This window comes from Aquarana catesbeiana, linkage group LG04, assembly GCF_042186555.1.
Source record: "Aquarana catesbeiana isolate 2022-GZ linkage group LG04, ASM4218655v1, whole genome shotgun sequence".
NCBI lineage: Eukaryota > Metazoa > Chordata > Amphibia > Anura > Ranidae > Aquarana > Aquarana catesbeiana.
Genome location: NC_133327.1, coordinates 637,314,455 through 637,332,005, shown reverse-complemented (window position 1 = coordinate 637,332,005; position 17,551 = coordinate 637,314,455). Strand labels below are relative to the sequence as shown.

The window sequence follows — 17,551 nt, the reverse complement described above, 5'->3', positions numbered from 1 at the left end:
CTTTACCGACGTTTTAGCGGCGGAATTCGGGCGCTAGCAGGGCAGTTTTACCACCGCTAGCGGCCAAGAAAGGGTTAAAAACCACCGCAAAGTGCCTCTGCAGAGGCGCTTTGCCGGCGGTATAAACGTGCTGTCCCATTGATTTTAATGGGCAGGAGCGGTGAAGGAGCGGTATACACACTGCTCCTTCTCCGCTCCAAAGATGCTGCTAGCAGGACTTTTTTCCCATCCTGCCAGCGCACCGATCCAGTTTGAAAGCCCTCGGGGCTTTCACACTGGAAACACAGCAGCGGCTGTTTCATGTCGGTTTGCAGGCGCTTTTTTTAGCGCAATAGCGCCTGCAAACCTCCTCAGTGTGAAAGATGTCTTAGGGTGAAAAACCTTCTGTGCTGCAGCTGCCCCCCCCAGACCCCCCCTTTTTCTTACCTGAGCCTGATCCAGTGATGTGCACAAGCAGAGCAGCTCCAGCAGCTGTCTCTCTCCTCATTAGATAGATTGATAGCAGCAGAAGCCACTGGCTCCCGCTGCTGTCAGTCAAATCCTGTGACATGGGAGTGGGGGGCGGGGCTATGTCCTGCTGTCTGTAGTAGTGGGGCTCGTGAGCGAGCTTGCATGGGTGCCCCCAGGGAAAGTGGTTTTCCGTGGGGGCACCCAATGAAGAGGAGGGGCCTGGAGCGCCGGCCGGGCACCCCAGAAGAAGAGCATCAGGGCAGCTAAGTATAGGCATGTTTGTTATCTTTATATAAAAAAAAAAAAAAAACCACACACCACCAAAAACAAGGGTTTACAACCCCTTTAAAGTGCGAGTTGGAATCTGGCTTCAATTTATTAGTGTATTTAAATTTGCTAGTACATCCAACATTCTCCTCCCCCAAAACTGGCAATGCTGCTGTCTGCTGTGCCCCCTCGTGCTCCTTCATCCAGAGTGGGGGCACTCTAATACAGGTGGTGTGTTACTGTCCAGATCCCCAGGTGAAAACAGCCAAAAAAAGAAAACCAATGCAGCCCTTCACAACGAACAATTGGAAAGCTGCAATATAATACATTTTCGATTCTGGTTTTAATACTGCTTTAAAAAGTGTATGTACAGCCGAAACTCTTTTCTTAGATATGATAGAATGGTAAAAGAAATCCCATTGCCAGACCATTTATTTAAAGATGAATTACAATTCTGCATATTTTTTTCCGGCTTCAACCAAATGTATGCACGTGCCGTTCCTGGAAGATCCGTGTGGAATCTGGAAATCACTCTAGTAGGCACTGCTACTCCAGTTATTGCTGCTAACTTATGGTTCCCATCCCAAGTGGCTGCTCTTCTGCTTAGCTCAGCACAGGAATCATTCAGAGAACACTTTGCATTCTTTCAATGAATGCAAGCCATTCTCTGATTGGACGAGTTGAAGATCTTGACATCACCACCCCATCTCATCCAATCATAGAATGCTTTGCATTCAAAATGCAAAGCATTCTTTGAATGGCACCCATGCTGAGCAAGTAACCTCCTGTGTCCGCTGAGCAGCAGGACAGTTGCTCGGCACAGGACCCAGAAGCAAGCAGCGATCACTGTGACCACTACAGTGATTTCCAGCTTCCACAGGGGTCTTCCAGGTATGACATGTGCAGACTTTCATTTTGGCCAAGCTATACCAATGTAACTATGCAAATATATGCATACCTGGAATTTAGCTTTAAACAAAAATCTTCCCATAAACTTATATCTGCATTCATTGTAGTGTATGAATGTTATTTACCTGTAAAATCTGCACTGGTGAAAACATTCAAAAACCCTGAGACTGCTGCTGAGTGCCGCCATCTTAGATGTGGTGACAGCAGGTCCAGAAGACTCAGCGCTGTCACTCAAGTGACACTCTATAGCAGGGGTCTCCAAACTTTCTACAATGGGCCAGTTTGCGGTCTCTTGGACTTTAGAGGGGCCGTACTGTGGCCATTAAGAGTAAAAAAGGTCCCAACGTCCGCGGGGAAAAAATAATGCCCCACCGTTTGTTTTAGTGGGACTATTTGTGCCCCACCCTTGGGGGTCACTGGGAGGAGTTGTGCCCCACCCTTGGGGGTCACTGGGAGGAGTTGTGCCCCACCCTTGGGGGTCACTGGGAGGAGTTGTGCCCCATCGTTGGGGGTCACTGGGAGGAGCTGTGTCCCTTCAATGGTGTCAGTGGGGGGAATTATGCCCCAAAAAATAATAATCCCATTGTCTGTGTTAGTGTATTTGTGCCCCATCATTGGTGTCATTGGGAGGAATTGGGCCCCATTGTTGGTGTCAATGGGAGAAATTGTGCCCCATAGCTGGTATCATTGGGGAGGAATAGTGTCCCATCGTTGGCATCACCGGGAGGAATGTGTCCCATTGTTGGTATCCGTGGATGAAACAGTGCCCCAAGGGCCAGATAAAATCAAGCAAAGGGTCGCATCTGGCCCCCGGGACGCAGCTTGGAGACTACTGCTCTGTAATATTCCTTTTGGCTATATAAAAGATTGTGTAGGTGAAGGGCGGGGTGAAGGAGCTGAGCCAGCACAGAGTATTTAGACCCGCCCAGAAGAGGAGGGGTGTGCTTGGTAACCGACTCTCCTATAATAGTCACATTTTCTAGCAAGTTGAAAGACGCATTGGAAGTAAATAAGTAAATTATGGAAACAAAAACCACATTAGAATATAAAATGCTTGATTGTGTTTTTACCTGCAATTTCTTAATTTGGTGACCGAGTCTCTAGGAATTATCAGATTTGTTATTTTTTTGCTGAAAGAGTAGATTTTCCTACATTTCCTGCTCCAGAAACACAACAGGTCAAGTATAAGGAAACCGCTCGAAGTACGGCGATATCCCCTCTCAGCCATTTGTCCCTGGAACAGGTTTCTCTATTAGAAAATTTCCCCTTCTCTCCTGTTCCTGTGACAACTGTAAAATTTTGGCTTTTGCATCACTGTTTAATCCAAAGACAAGAGTCATCGGGGCAACAGAAAAGGTGAATCTCCCACCAAACAGGAGGAGGGGACACAAACAGGAGTATTAATACTTCCTCATTCTATACAAAACTAAAAAAAAAAAAAATGTAGGTTTTACATACACTTTAAGGCTGCATTCACCTTTGGTCACATTAAAAATGCAGACAGAATCACGTTATTCTGCCCATTTTTTTCAGAAAAGTGTCAAAATGTGCTTGTATTGCCATTATTTCTTAATGGCACGCCAAACATGGGACGCTTTTGGCCTTTTTGTTGCACGAAAACTGTGCCAAGATGAGCATCTGGTTCAGTGGCAAAATTTGGTAGATGAGATTCTTTTATCGCACATGGCTGCCCTATGCGCAACGCACTGAAACACTTCCAAAAACATGTGTAGGAACGCTTCGTGTGAATGGGGCCTATGGCTAGACTCACACTTGTGCGTTGCGGTAACTCACGAAAAAGGCGAATGGGTCTCTAAAAAGGTTTTAAAAACCTTGTTACTATGTATGATATATAATTATGTAGGTATATAGGCAGCCATATTCCCTCATTACATACTTATGAACCAGTCCCTGCTTTATAGTGCTACACAATGGTTGTGTCTTACTGCTGCTCTTCCCAATGCACACCTATTAGTCAGCCGATCTCTTGAAAACAAATGCACTCCCTGTGTAGTAGGTATATTTTCTCTACTGTTGTAGACAGACAAGAGAGAGAAAGTTTAAGCGATTGAGCATTTCCTTTAGATCTCAATTTCTAACTCGTGTGTGCTCAACCTGTGGCCCTCCAGCTGTTGCAAAACTGCAAGTCCCATGAGGCATTGCTAGGCTAAAAGTTACAAGCATGACTCCCACAGGAATGATGGGACTTGTAGTTCTGCAGCAGCTGGAGGGCTACAGGTTAAGCACCCATGCATAATGGACCTATGGTGGACACTTTGGCAGTGGGAGCTGAAAGGCAACATAAACTAAAGGACACAGAGCAGAATATCAAAATGGTGGATTAAATGGAGGAAATACAAAATCTGCTTTAAACCAGGTCCCATCATCCAAGCCCATTTGAGAATTTTGATTTAGCGAGTATTATTAAGATTATTTTGTTACATACCCTCATCATGATCTCCCTTTCAACTATGGCATCCTCTGCAGAAAACATCTCTGAGACTGGCCGCTCCTTCACCGGCTCTTTCTTGACCCTCTCCTTTACACTGCTGAGATCAGGCTCTGAAAGTGATGGCCCCAGAGAGGTCACATTGATTGGCCCCGGCTCATTTCTGGACATACACACAGTCTGTGATTGCCGGGGGCTCATGGCCCTGGCCCGTGCTATGGCAGCTGATATAGTAGATTGGTCATTTCTCAGTGCTCCATTGCTGACACTTTTTCTTGGACCAGGATATTCAGGTGGTGGCTTATTTGGTATTCGAGCCAGGGCAGCCTGGAGCTGGGCACTGTATGAAATGAAGGAAGTGTGAGGCACAGATTTGTGCAGATCATCTTCCTCTTCACTGTCGCTGCTGTGGATCAACATGGTGGCATCCGAGATGTTCTTTTTGTGGTGGTACACGGGCATCTGCTGTACTTCATGAGCCTTTTGCACAGGTTCCTCTGTGTGCAACTGCTCTCTTAAGGTATTCCTACGTGGCAATGGTGCATTCAATGACTTTAAAGCCATCGCTTCCATCCCTCTCACCATGTGGCTCATAACTTCAAAACTGTGACGTTTGTTTATGACCGGATGGTGTTTATGAGGTTTTAAGGGCTCACTGACCTCTTGAAGAGACTGGCGGACCACTGGAGAACTGTCTTCTTGGAAAGTTTTTACAGACTGCTGGACTTTTCTGGCCACCAGGTCTGGGCTACTAGCACTAACACGCTTGTGGCGGTGACTTGCCAGGTCAGGAGTACTGGTAGCTGGTCTAGGTGGTGGGTAGGGAGGAGGAGGTCGGGTTAAAAAGTTTCTGAACAAGTGGGATGCACTGAAAGTTTGAGGCGGTACATTGGCAAGTTCAGGTGTGCTGACGGTATGAGAAATCGACTTGGCTTTAGCAGGATGTGAAGCAGTCTGGTTCACTGGCATTTGTTCAGGCGGATTGATGGCCTTGTTTCCAAAATGAGACTGATGTCCATAAGAGGCCATGTAAGGAGGTCTTTCCTGCATCTCAGGCTGGCTATAAACCAAATTCTCCCGATGCCTATAAGCATGTGTATTTCCAATATTAAGGTTTCGTAGGGACTGACTTTGGCTATCAGGTGGATGAACACTCCGGTTCATTTGCCTCATTACAGTGTCATAGTCCGGCGTTTGCCGATAAGAAGGCAAGATAATGGCGCTGTGTCTGCACTTAGGGATGTAGTCAGACCTCATGATGTCATTTCCGGTGATGCTAAGGTTAGAGGACATAGGGGAGGCCTGGATGAAGGTCTGTGAATGGTTCAGCGAGTTCATGCTATGGGCACTGGAAACACTACCGTTTGGCACAGTACCATTCATAAAATTGAGTTCCATGTATCTATCCAGACTGTTCTGAGACCTGAAATTAAATGTTTCCTCGTTCATGTGGAATATGCTGTCTGCAAGGAGAAAAATATGTTAGCACTGATAATGAGGTATGGCAAAAGGATATAAGGATATAGCAAGTGGAGACCTAGAAAATCAGTGGAAGTAATGCAAAGGAACGAAAGGTAAAAGACAAAATAGTAACACAAGGGAGGTTGGTGGACACCTGACCATCACAACTATGTGGGCATGTGTGGTATCCTATTACAAAATCATGGCCATTATTATCCACTTCCAGGTCATGCCTTTTCTGGCACTTTTTATATACATGTAACAATCAGTATTTTTTGCTCGAAAATTACTAGCAGATTATGACTTTACCGTCCAGCGGTATATCTGAAAAGTGTGCACGCCAGTCTATCACATAAAATCCCAATAAAATACATTACATTTTTTTTTTAATTTTAAAATTTCAAGGGGTATGACTACTTTTTCAAGGCAATGTATATGTTTTTTCTTTTTAATTATTTTTTTTATTTCTATAACGGTCTCTGAAAACTGACAATTACAGTATCGAATAGAGGCATAGCTTCAGGCTGCAGGCTTATCAATCATAGCTGATATAGTGGTCTCATGACCAGAAACTACTTTGGCTGGTTCCCGATGGTTGGTGAGAAGCCAAGCTTTCAGTGACAGTCATCTTCAGAGCTATCAGTTGTGCGAAGCGTTGGCTTTCAGCTCTCAAAGAGAAAACATTTAAGAACTTATCCTCAGCATGTTAGGAAAGTTCGTACAGGGATTGCAGGTGTGAGGGTATGGGGAGGAAAGTGTTCATTTAATCATAACTACAGCTTTTACGCCTTCTTTAGGCAGAGGAGGGGCCTGGAGGATGTGTAAAAGCACTGCCAGTAAAGGAGCTTCCAGGTTTTATTGCAAGCTTAACCACTTGCTGACTAGGCTTTTTCTGCCACTTTTTGTTTACAAGTTTAACTCTTTCCCGTCCGCGCTATAGTTGAATGCTGCAGCACAGACCTACTTTGCCAGGAGGGCGTCAATAGACATCCTCCCGTGCTCGAGAGGTCTGCGCGGCGTGCTCTGTGTTCAGCGAGTCTATGAGACTTGGCTGATCACAGATCGGGGTAAGGGGTCGATTTCGACCCCTTACCACATGATCAGCTCTCAGCCAATGACAGCTGATCATGTGATGTAAACAGAGCCGGCAATCGGCTATTTTTTCTCCTCACGCTGATAGCGTGAGGAGAAAAAAAAAAAGCCGATCACCAGCAGCTGTCAGAGAGACATCGGGCCCGATCAAGGAGAGCAGCCGCGGAGTCATCTGTGCCCACCAGTGCCACCTATCAGTGCCCACAGTGCTACTTATCAATGTCACCAATCAGTCCCTCATCACCAGTGCTGCCCAGTGCCACCTATTAGTGCTCATCAGTGCTGCCTTATCTGTGCCTATCAGTGGCGCCTCATCAGCGCATATCAATGAAGGAGGTTTGCAAAATTTTATAACAAACTATGAAATGTTTTTGATTTTTTCTAATTTTCCCATAAAAAAAAAAAAAAAAAAAAACACACAACCCAGTGGTAAATAAAAAACAACACCAAAAGAAAGTTCTATTTGTGGGGGAAAAAAATGATAAAAATTTCATTTGGGTACAGCGTTGCATGGCCGCGCAATTGTCATTCAAAGTGTGACAGCGCTAAAAGCTGAAAAATGGCCTGGGCAGTAGGGGGGGTAAACCTAGAACCCCAAAACATTATACATTTTTTTTTTTTTTTAAGCAGAGACCCTAGGGAATAAAATGTTGAAATGTTTTGTCACTCAATATTTTGTGCAGAGGTTTTGCAAGCACAATTTTTTGGGAAAAAATACACTTTAACCACTTCAATGCTGTACCCAAACTAAATTTTTATCATTTTCTTCCCACAAATAGAGCTTTCTTTTGGTCGTATTCGATCACCACTGGGTTTATTTATTTTTTGCTAAACAAATTAAAAAAGACCGAAATTTCTGAAAAAAAGTTTCTTTGTTTCGGTTATAAAATTTTTGTTTCTCCTTCACTGACAGGCACCGATGAGGAGACACTTATATGCAGCACTGATAGGCAGCACTAATGGGTACGGATAGGTGGCACTGATGGGAAGCACTGACAGTCATCACTGATGGGCACCTGTGAAGGGCACTGACAGGCATTACTGATGGGCACGGATTGCCATTTTGATGGGCTCCTCTGATGGGGGCTGCGCGGATTATCAGCACAGACCTCCCTTCTGTCAGGAGACCCGCCGATTGGCTCTCCCTGTCAACACAAAACGAGCTCTTCCTGGTTACCACTGTGATTGGTCACAGCTGATCACGTAGTTAAGAGCCTACGTCGGAGATGCGGTGTGTCAGAGCGACACACAGCACCACAGATCGCCGCGCTGCGCATCATATGACGCCCAGTCAGGATAACAGAGCCACTTTGCGAACGTCAATCTGCAACAGGGCAGGCGGGAAATGGTTGATGAATTAAAAAAAAAAAAAAAAAAAACACAAAATAGTTACCCCAATTCTTTTGTATAATGTGAAAGGTGATGTTACGCTGAGTAAATAGATACCCAATGTCACACTGTGCAAGCTTGTGGAATGGCGAAAAACTAAATCTCCATAGGCGATTTTTTTGATCTTTCGCTTTAAAAAAAAAAAGATAACATATATTATATATTTTGGTCGCCTATGGAAACAGCCGGCCATACTGGCGGAAACCCCCCATCCCCATGAGCCGCGTGGACCGATTTTATGAGAAAGCTGGCCGCCTGCTGAAAAAACGGTACAGGGGTTATGGCTGATATCTTCAAACCACTTGCAAACCGGTGTGTGTGCGTGCGCGCGCACGCACACACACACACATATCTATATATATCAATATAGATATATATATACACACACACACGCACACACACACACATATATTGAGGTTGGCAAGTGGTTAGTAAGTGCAGTAATTGATTAAGAGATATTAAAAGTAAAAATTTTCCAACTGCATCATACCTACCTTCAGAAATGAATGTTTCGTTCCCCTGAATGTGTCTTGGAGGTAATATAGTTGCTTGTTGTCTTGACTATGTAATATAGAAATAAACATTAGCAAGAAACCGGAATATAAAATAAGGATATAAAAAAAATGGGAAGGGACAGAATGAAAGAGCACAAATGAGAAAAGGTAAAAAAAAATAAATAATAAAGTTGCATGAGTATGTATAAGAAATGACTCACCATGGAAGACCGGCTCCATGTTGGCTGACGTCTGACGGTAGGTGGCGTGCTGGGCTGCCTAAAAAGCCAAGCTATGCATTAATTCCATGTGTCAATTACCCCTGCTCTACTCCACCTCTCTCAGACCAGGTGTCAGTGCAGCCAATGAGATACTGGAGCACTGACACCGAACATACGCCCCCTTTGGTGCATGCTGTGCATCCCTCAGCCCCCAGTAGTCAGTAGTGGGAGCACCGATTGTAAAAGGGGTCACGTTGGCGTGATCTCTAGCAGTCTCTGGTAACACAGCCCCATGTTATGACTGCCTCCTGCAGATCAACACTTTAAATGCAGTACATGAATTCTGTCTTTACTTTTGCTTCCTGTATCCAATGGTGTAACAGGATCTTGATTGGTCGAGCTCCTTTTGCCTGAATTACTGTCAATGCGGCGTGGCATGGAGGCGATCAGCCTGTGGCACTGCTGAGGTGTTATGGAAGTCCAGGTTGCTTTGATAGCGGCCTTCAGCTCATCTGCATTGTTGTGTCTGGTGTCTCTCATCTTCCTCTTGACAATATCCCACAGATTCTCTATGGGGTTTAGGTCAGGCGAGTTTGCTGGCCAATCAAGCACAATGATACCATGATCATCATCCAGGTACTGGTACTTTTGGCAGTGTGGGCAGATGCAAAGTCCTGCTGGAAAATGAAATCAGCATCTCCATAAAGCTGGTCAGCAGAGGAAAGCATGAAGTGCTTTAGAATCTTCTGGTAGAGGGCTGCGCTGACTCTGGACTTGATAAAACACAGTGGACCAACACCAGCAGATGACATGGCTCCTCAAATCATCACTGACTGAGGAAACTTCACACTGGACCTCGTGTAACTCGTGCCTCTCCACTCTTCCTCCAGATAGGACCTTGATTTCCAAATGAAATGCAAAATTTACTTTCATCCAAAAATAGGACTTTGGACCACTGAGCAACAGTCCAGTCATTTTTCTCCTTAGCCCAGGTAAGACTTCTGACAATGTCTCTGGTTCAGGAGTGGCTTAACACAAGGAATGCGACAGTTGTAACCCATGTCCTGGATACGTCTGTGTGTGGCGGCTCTTGAAGCACTGACACCAGCTGTAGTCCACTCCTTGTGAATCTCCCCCAAAGTCTTCAATGGCCTTTGCTTCACAATCCTCTCAAGGCTGCGGTTATCCCTGTTGCTTGTGCACCTTCTTCTACCACACTTTTTCCTTCCACTCAACTTTCCATTAATATGCTTGGATACAGCACTCTGAACGGCCAGCTTCTTTAGCAATGAGCTTTTGTGACTTACCCTCCTTGTGGAGGGTGTCAATGACTGTCTTCCGGACAATTGTCAAGTCAGCAGACTTTCCCATGATTGTGTAACCTACTCAATCAGACTGAGAGACCATTTAAAGGCTCAGGAAATCTTTACAGGTGTTTTGAGTTAATTAGCTGATTAGAGTATGACATCATGAGTCTACAATATTGAACTTTTTCACATTATTATAATTTTCTGAGATGCTGAATTTTGAGTTTTCACTAGCTGTAAGCCATAATCAGCAAAATTAAAAGACTAGAAATGCTTGAAATATATCACTCTGTGTGTAATGAATGTATATAATATAAGAGTTTCACTTTTTGAATTACTGAAATAAATTACATTTTTGATGATGTTTACATTTTTAGAGATGCACCTGTACAAATTCCAGTGGAGGGCAGAGACTTGGCTGGCTATATGGTATATCTGAATCACAAGACTACCTATACAGAATTATACAGAAGGCAAGACATCTGTTTTTATTTAATCATTTGTCTTCTACCTTACCATAGTTTTGTTACAAATTAAAAAGAATTGTTAAAGCTCCTAGGGGACCATAGTTATTTGGCATTTGCTCCCATTCTGATCCATTCCCTTGGTTGCTGAGAAGAGTGACTGGACTTCTCGCCCCTTGGTTTTCCGATCACAAGCCTAGCAAGGAGACGAATACTTAATGAGGGCTGATTGATGGTGCTGATCTCTGGCAGCAAAGGAGCTCTGCAGAAGAGCACCATCAATCAGCACACCGGGGGTTGGGGGGGGGGGGGGGGATTTTTTACATTAACTGTTTCTTCACAAAAGCAAAAAATCAGTCAGCTCTGCAGGTCTGTGTGATGTATCTGCCAGCACAATGGATGTTTACCAGTAGCCAGCAGCTCTATTATAACCTTGTAGAAGAAACTTGTGGTTTACTCTTATGAACAGTCAGCGCTGGTGGGGCTCTGCAATATGCCTGCTGTAAATATCCACTGCACTGGCAGATAGATCAATCAGCCCCATAGCCGTAATTGTTCATTCATGATAGTAAAGAAACAAAATCAGCTCAGAGAGGGGGCGGAGGCTCAGTACTATGCTGTATATCCCCCCCATTGAAATTCCTATCAAATCGGGCTTCATACAGGGGTGGAGCTACAGCACAGCACTGACAGAATAAAACATTCATTTATTTTTATTTATTTTTTTGGGATGTTAATAGGACCATGTACTATGTGCGCTTGGTACCCCCCGGGGGACTTAGTAAAGTAAAAGATTTGTAACATGTAATGATACTCAAAAAAGACAGTCACTTACTCTGTGCAAATTTTGTTCTCTTTGTAGAATTTCATCCGAGTGGCAAACAGCCGTGATATGTATTTGCTGTTTTCAATGTCGTCCTGTTGAAAAACATGGAAAGGAAATGTCACTGTCTGCAGCGCCAGTGTATTTGGGAAACAGACGAAGACAATGTGCCAGGCTATCACATTACTTTCAGCTCAAGAAAATAAACAAAGGCAAGAAAAAAAAAAAAAGCTATCAATAGGACAATACCCATCAAAAAAAACACCTGTCAGGACTCCTCTGAACAAACCTATCCTCGCCAGTAGGAAAACTCTGTTATCTGAATACTGGATAGCCAAAAGTATGAGGATACACCCCCACCCCAAAATGAGGTGTTTTTAGTGAAAGGTACGGTTTAAGCAGGCCATAGAGGAGTTGGAAACGAAAATGCTTGTTGATCGTCAGATTGTTCGTTTTTTGCATCATTAGTGTGCCAGCTGTGACATGCGATTCTCGTGCTACAATCAAAAGTGCCTGATCCAACATGCTGGACTTTTATTTATTTATTTTTTAGAAAAACGAAAAACAAGATGACGGTCAACACAAAGTTCAGGTTTCGACCCACCTATGGCCGGCCTTAAGCAGCTCATACCATTATTTTCCTTTTTTTCGTTTTAACTAGTAGATTGAATGAAAAAAATGACTTGATTCCCCCCCAATCACATACTTGAGGTGGATGGGGAATCCTCCCGCTGTATGCACTGTCGGCTATGGCCAGTGGCGCTGATCAAGCAGCAAAAATCAGACAAAGCAGTTGTACAGAAGTCAAATCGGTAGATCAACTTTTATACAACCTCCCTGCCTATACATGGATCGAAATTTGGCTGGTCCCTGCTGAACTGATCCATTTAATGGCCGGCTTTAATGGTATACAATAAAAAGAAATTTTAGACAATTGTACTCTTCCAACCTTGTGGTAAAAGTTTGGGGAAGACCCTTTTCTGTTCCAGCATGACTGTATGACTGTACCCCCTGTGTACAAAGCTGGCTCCATGAAGACATGGCTTGACCAGTTTGGTGTGGAGGAACCTAAGTGACCTGCATAGACTCCTGACCTCAACCCTACTGAACACCTTTGGGATGAATTGGGATGACGAGCCAGGTCTTCTCATCCATCAGTACCTGACCTCACAAAAGGTCTTTTGGCGCCTGGGTAACTACCCTGCTCCATCCTCCTTTGCCCCATCCACTCTCTTCCTCCTATCTTTGAGTCTTGCTTTATTTTATGCTCCTCTTCTACTCAATTCTTTGGACTGCATCACCTCCCACTTCCTTTCATCCATACCAGGACAACCTCACGCCTTTAACCACTTCAATACAGGGCATTTTCACCCCCTTCTGGCCCAGGCCAATTTTCAGCGCTGTCACAATTTGAAAGACAATTGCGCGGTCATGTAACACTGTACCCAAATCAATTTTTATAATTTTTTTTCCCCACAAATAGAGCTTTCTTTTGGTGGTATTTGATCACCTCTGCAGTTTTTATTTTTTGCGCTATAAACAAAAGAAGAGCGACAAGTTTGAAAAAAAAAAAAAAAAAAAAAAAACACAATATTTTTTACTTTTTGCTATAATAAATATCCCAATTTTTAAAAAACAAAAACATTTTTTTTCCTCAGTTTAGGCTGATATGTAATCTTCTACATATTTTTGGGAAAAAAATTGATTGGTTTGCACAAAAGTTATAGCGTCTACAAAATAGGGAATAGATTTATGGCATTTTTATTATTATTTTTTTTTTTACTAGTAATGGCGGCGATCTGCGTTTTTTAATCGACATTGCGGCGGACACATCGGACACTTTTGACATTATTTTGGGACCATTCACATTTATACAGCGATCAGTGCTATAAAAATGCACTGATTACTGTATAAATGTCACTGGCAGGGAAGAGGTTAACACTAGGGGGCGATCAAGGGGTTAAATGTGTTACCTAGGGAGCGATTCTAACTGTAGGGGGAGGGGACTCGCAAGGGGAGGTGACCGATCGGTGTTCCTCTGTAATGGGAACACACCATCGGTCTCCTCTCCTCTGACAGGACATGGATCTGTGCGTTTACACACACAGATCCACGTCCCGGCTCTGTTACTGGCAATCGCAGGTGCCCGGCGGACATCGCGGTTGCAGGGCATGTGCACCGGCTCCCGAGTGACGTGGCGGGGCGCACGCCCCCTAGATGGCCGGGAAGCCCAGGACGTCATATGACGCCCGCCCAGAATAGGAGATCCCTCCTGTGGACGTCATTTGACTAAGGGCGGGGTATGAAGTGGTTAAAGCAGCTCTTTCACGGACCTGGATTAAAGATGTTCACAACGGAAAGTTTAGTTTTGTGTCAGAATAATCTGTTGTTAATCATTTAATTTCATCATATTTTCAATGTTAGAATGATTCGTTTTCAGAATTCATTTTGTATATTCGGATTCGCTTCATATATTCGTTGTTCCAAATCGATTCGAATTTCTGAAGATTTTTCAGAAGATTGGCTATAATCATTTTAACGTGTTATTTCGGGGGATTACTTATGTACTCTGGGCTGGATGGAGGATCCATCAGAATATCCGAATCATAACATAAGGAAAGGAACAAAATTAAAGCGGACCTTCAGTAATTTTTTCAACTTTCCATCTATTAAATCTTCAGCCCTTGTTGTTTTAACTTTGGATAGTAAAGCATTTTTTTTCTGCCAGTAAATAACTTATACAGCCCACTTCCTGTCTCTTGTCTGGTCATTAGCCTAGGCTTATGACATCATGTACAGCTCTCTCTCTTGTGAGAGTTTGCCAGGAAGGGAGGGGGGATGAGTCATAAGATGGCCAATGAGAGCTGCAAAGTTGGAGGTGTGCCTCTGTGTAAATCCATGTAAATCCAGGAAGTGAACAGGCAGCAGCTTCAGCTGCCCACAGTTAAAATGGCTGCAGCCAGACTTAGTGGTTGGAGGGAAGCTTCAGAATGGCAAAGATGTTTTTATTACAAATTATGTGAGCAGACTGCAGTTCCTCTTTAATTTTGGATTGATTTGATAGGTTTTGATGCAAGGATTTTGATGGATCCACCTCCATCCAAACCAAACACAATAAGTAGGAATGATCTTTTTTCACACTTATACCTTACTGTATTTATTGCAATATGTTTCCATTTCACATGTAGTGTATTTTTTTTTATAATAATGAAAAATATTAATGCAACATAAAAACAAAATAGATCCAAATCAATTTGGATCATTCGTTATGTCATTACGTTATTTCAGATGCTTCAAACATTAAAGGCCCAAACGATCGCATCCGGTCATCCGAATAAAACAAATAAATTTGTTGTTTTGTTGCAATTTGTTTTGGATTGTTGAATTTTGTTTCTATTGTGATATAGAGATTCGGATCTCCAGAAAGTGAATTTTGGCCGAATTTCTGTTCGTAACAAAACAAATCGCACAAGTCTACCATGAATCCCCTTAATTCCAGACCTAGAAAAATGGTGTGTTGGATGATGTATTCCATTAGAGACTGCGCTATCATTTGTGTTTTCATATTGTGCCACATGCCAATCCATCTGTACTTTGCTGTGTATTAACATTGCTCAATAAACTAAAACTCAGTGCATGGGAAATTGCAAGAACATTGGATTTTTGGTGGGATCGACCAGAAAATATTCTAAGCCTGCAATAGGAAAAACTAATGCAGCCACCACATCTAAGGACTGGCAACCTGCAATATATACGTTTTTTGTTCTTGGATTTGGATAGACTTTATGATCACACAAACACTGTTAAAGAGAATTACATTCAAGATTTCTGTTTTATGGAATCCTCAGACAGGAAGGCACTTTATCTGCAACAATACATATTTCAATTCAGGGAAAAAAAAAGGAAATCTGACAACAAAAAGGCGAATGTGGGAAGAGGCGATTGCGCACGTACCGTGTGAAAAAGGACACTCTCTTCCTTTCTGTTCAGCTCCAGGACAATTGCAGACTTGTTGTGTGTGATATTCCCAATGTCATTCCACCTGCAGACAAGATTTCAGGTTAGCGCTGCCAAGACACACATTCCGACATTCCAGAGCCATGCCAGCGATATCTCTACCCCACCAGCCTCCAGCTTGGCAACGCTCACCCCTCTGATTGCCGCTAGGAGCCTTTCAAGAACTATTCATCTCGCTGGAGTTTGAAACATATCTCAGATGGACCAGGTCACAACATATAAAATGTTCTTTTCATCCACTTGGTAGAGAGAAGATTAAACCAAAATATCCGTGTTTTGGTCCGAGCATAGATAACAGGACCGGCTGGGGGGGACTTACTGCAGCATAAAAGGGGGGAGCTGTAGTTTGTCTTTATACAGGAAAAACATACCTACATTACAAAGCTGTATGGGTTTCTTAGAGAAGTAGGCTCCAAGTCGCTCCGGGCTCTGGATCATCTACAAGGCAACCTAGGCAGGAGCCTAGGGCAGGGGAAGGCAGACTTCACCCATCCAGCTGTTGTGGAACTACAATGAGCCAGGATGCATTACAAGGTTCTGACAGACACAAGCATGGCTCCAACAGGCAAAGGCATGCTGGGACTTGTAGTTTTGCAAGGAGGAGTTTATTTGGGTGCTTATAATAAAAACATATTTTCTGTTTTAGCAATCAGTTTTAAAAATTACATGACATCATGACAGCAGGGGTAAGCAACCTTTCAGAGGTTGAGATCTACCTGGATAAATAGAGGAAATCAAAGCCCCCAATAAAAAAAGACTGCACGAAGAACAGTGTGTCACAGGAGTGTATGCTCCGCTCAAAATCACCCCCCCCCCCCTAAAAGTAATGCACCCTGTTCCCCTACTGTAGTGTTCTCTGCCCCTCTGCCTCTCCCACACAGTGTCTCTGCCCTCCATCCCCACACAAACATGGTAGTGTCCTCTGCCCTCCAACATGGTAATGTCCTCTGTCCTCCCACACCGTATTGTCCTGTCCCCCCCCACTGTAGTGCCCTCCGTTCCCCATAGCAGTGTCCTCTGCCATCCCTTTCCCCACAGTAGTGTCCTCTGCCCCCACATAGCAGTGTCCTCTGCACCCCCGTCCCCTCAAAAGCAGTTTTGTGCCCCTCACCCCACTGTGCCTCCCTCACCCCACTGTAGTGCCCTCTGCCCCCCCCACTGTCCTCTGCCCCCCCCCCACATAGCACTGTCCTTTGCCCTGCCCAACACACTGTAGTGCCCTCTGCCCTCCTCCCCCCCGTACTGTCCTCTGGCCCCCCCCCTGCATAGCACTGTCCTTTGCCCTTCCCAACACACTGTAGTGCCCTCAGCCCCCCCCCATACTGTCCTCTGCCTCCCTCACCCCACTGTAGTGCCCTCTGCCCCCCCCACTGTCCTCTGCCCCCCCCCCCCCCACATAGCACTGTCCTTTGCCCTGCCCAACACACTGTAGTGCCCTCTGCCCTCCTCCCCTCCGTACTGTCCTCTGCCCCCCCCCCACTGCATAGCACTGTCCTTTGCCCTTCCCAACACACTGTAGTGCCCTCAGCCCTCCCCCCCCCATACTGTCCTCTGCCCCCCCCATACTGTCCTCTGCCCCCCCCCCCCTCTGCATAGCACTGTCCTTTGCCCTGCCCAATACACTGTAGTGCCCTCTGCCCCCCCCCCCCCCCCCCCCGTACTGTCCTCTGCCCTCCCCCTGCATAGCACTGTCCTTTGCCCTGCCCAACACACTGTAGTGCGTTCTCCCCCCCCCCCCCCCCACAGCAGTGTCTCTTGCCCGACCCCCCCCCCCCATTTTTCCTCACGGTAGTGTCCCTTGCCCCCCCAAAAAAGTGTTCTCTGTCCACAACAAGTAGTGACATTTTCCCCGTTCACAACACACAGCCGTAGACGGCTCTCTCCTCCCTTACACTGACTGTACATCAGAGCAGAGTGAGAGTTAGCACAGTGCTGGATGGAGGGCAGGAGCAGGTGCTGCCAAAGTTAACCATTCATGTTAACAAGCTGATGATTGGTCGCTAGGTCCACCCAGCAACCAATCACCTGCTGGTTAACTTGCAAAGTTAACTAAAGCAGCTGCCATGCCCCCGCTCTCCATTCAGCACCGTTCTGCCTCTCACTCCACTCTGTTATTAGAAAGGAGAGTGGCGGAGTCTGGGGGAAGTATAGGCACAGCCCTGATTATGATCTACCTGCTGGCATCCCGCCATCGACAGGTAGATTGCG

General features: G+C 44.8%; 1 protein-coding gene across 1 annotated transcript in view; it reads right to left on the bottom strand.

Annotated features, from left to right (window-relative positions):
• PTPN14 (protein tyrosine phosphatase non-receptor type 14) overlaps positions 1–17,551 on the bottom strand; it is a 158,805-nt gene that overhangs the window by 17,895 nt on the left and 123,359 nt on the right. The window contains exons 9-13 of the mRNA XM_073628385.1: positions 15,281–15,368; positions 11,339–11,421; positions 8,733–8,790; positions 8,512–8,578; positions 4,073–5,538 (exon numbers count right to left, since the gene is read on the bottom strand). Of these exons, the coding sequence (XP_073484486.1) occupies positions 4,073–5,538; positions 8,512–8,578; positions 8,733–8,790; positions 11,339–11,421; positions 15,281–15,368 (1,762 nt within the window). The remainder of the gene's footprint in view (positions 1–4,072; positions 5,539–8,511; positions 8,579–8,732; positions 8,791–11,338; positions 11,422–15,280; positions 15,369–17,551) is intronic.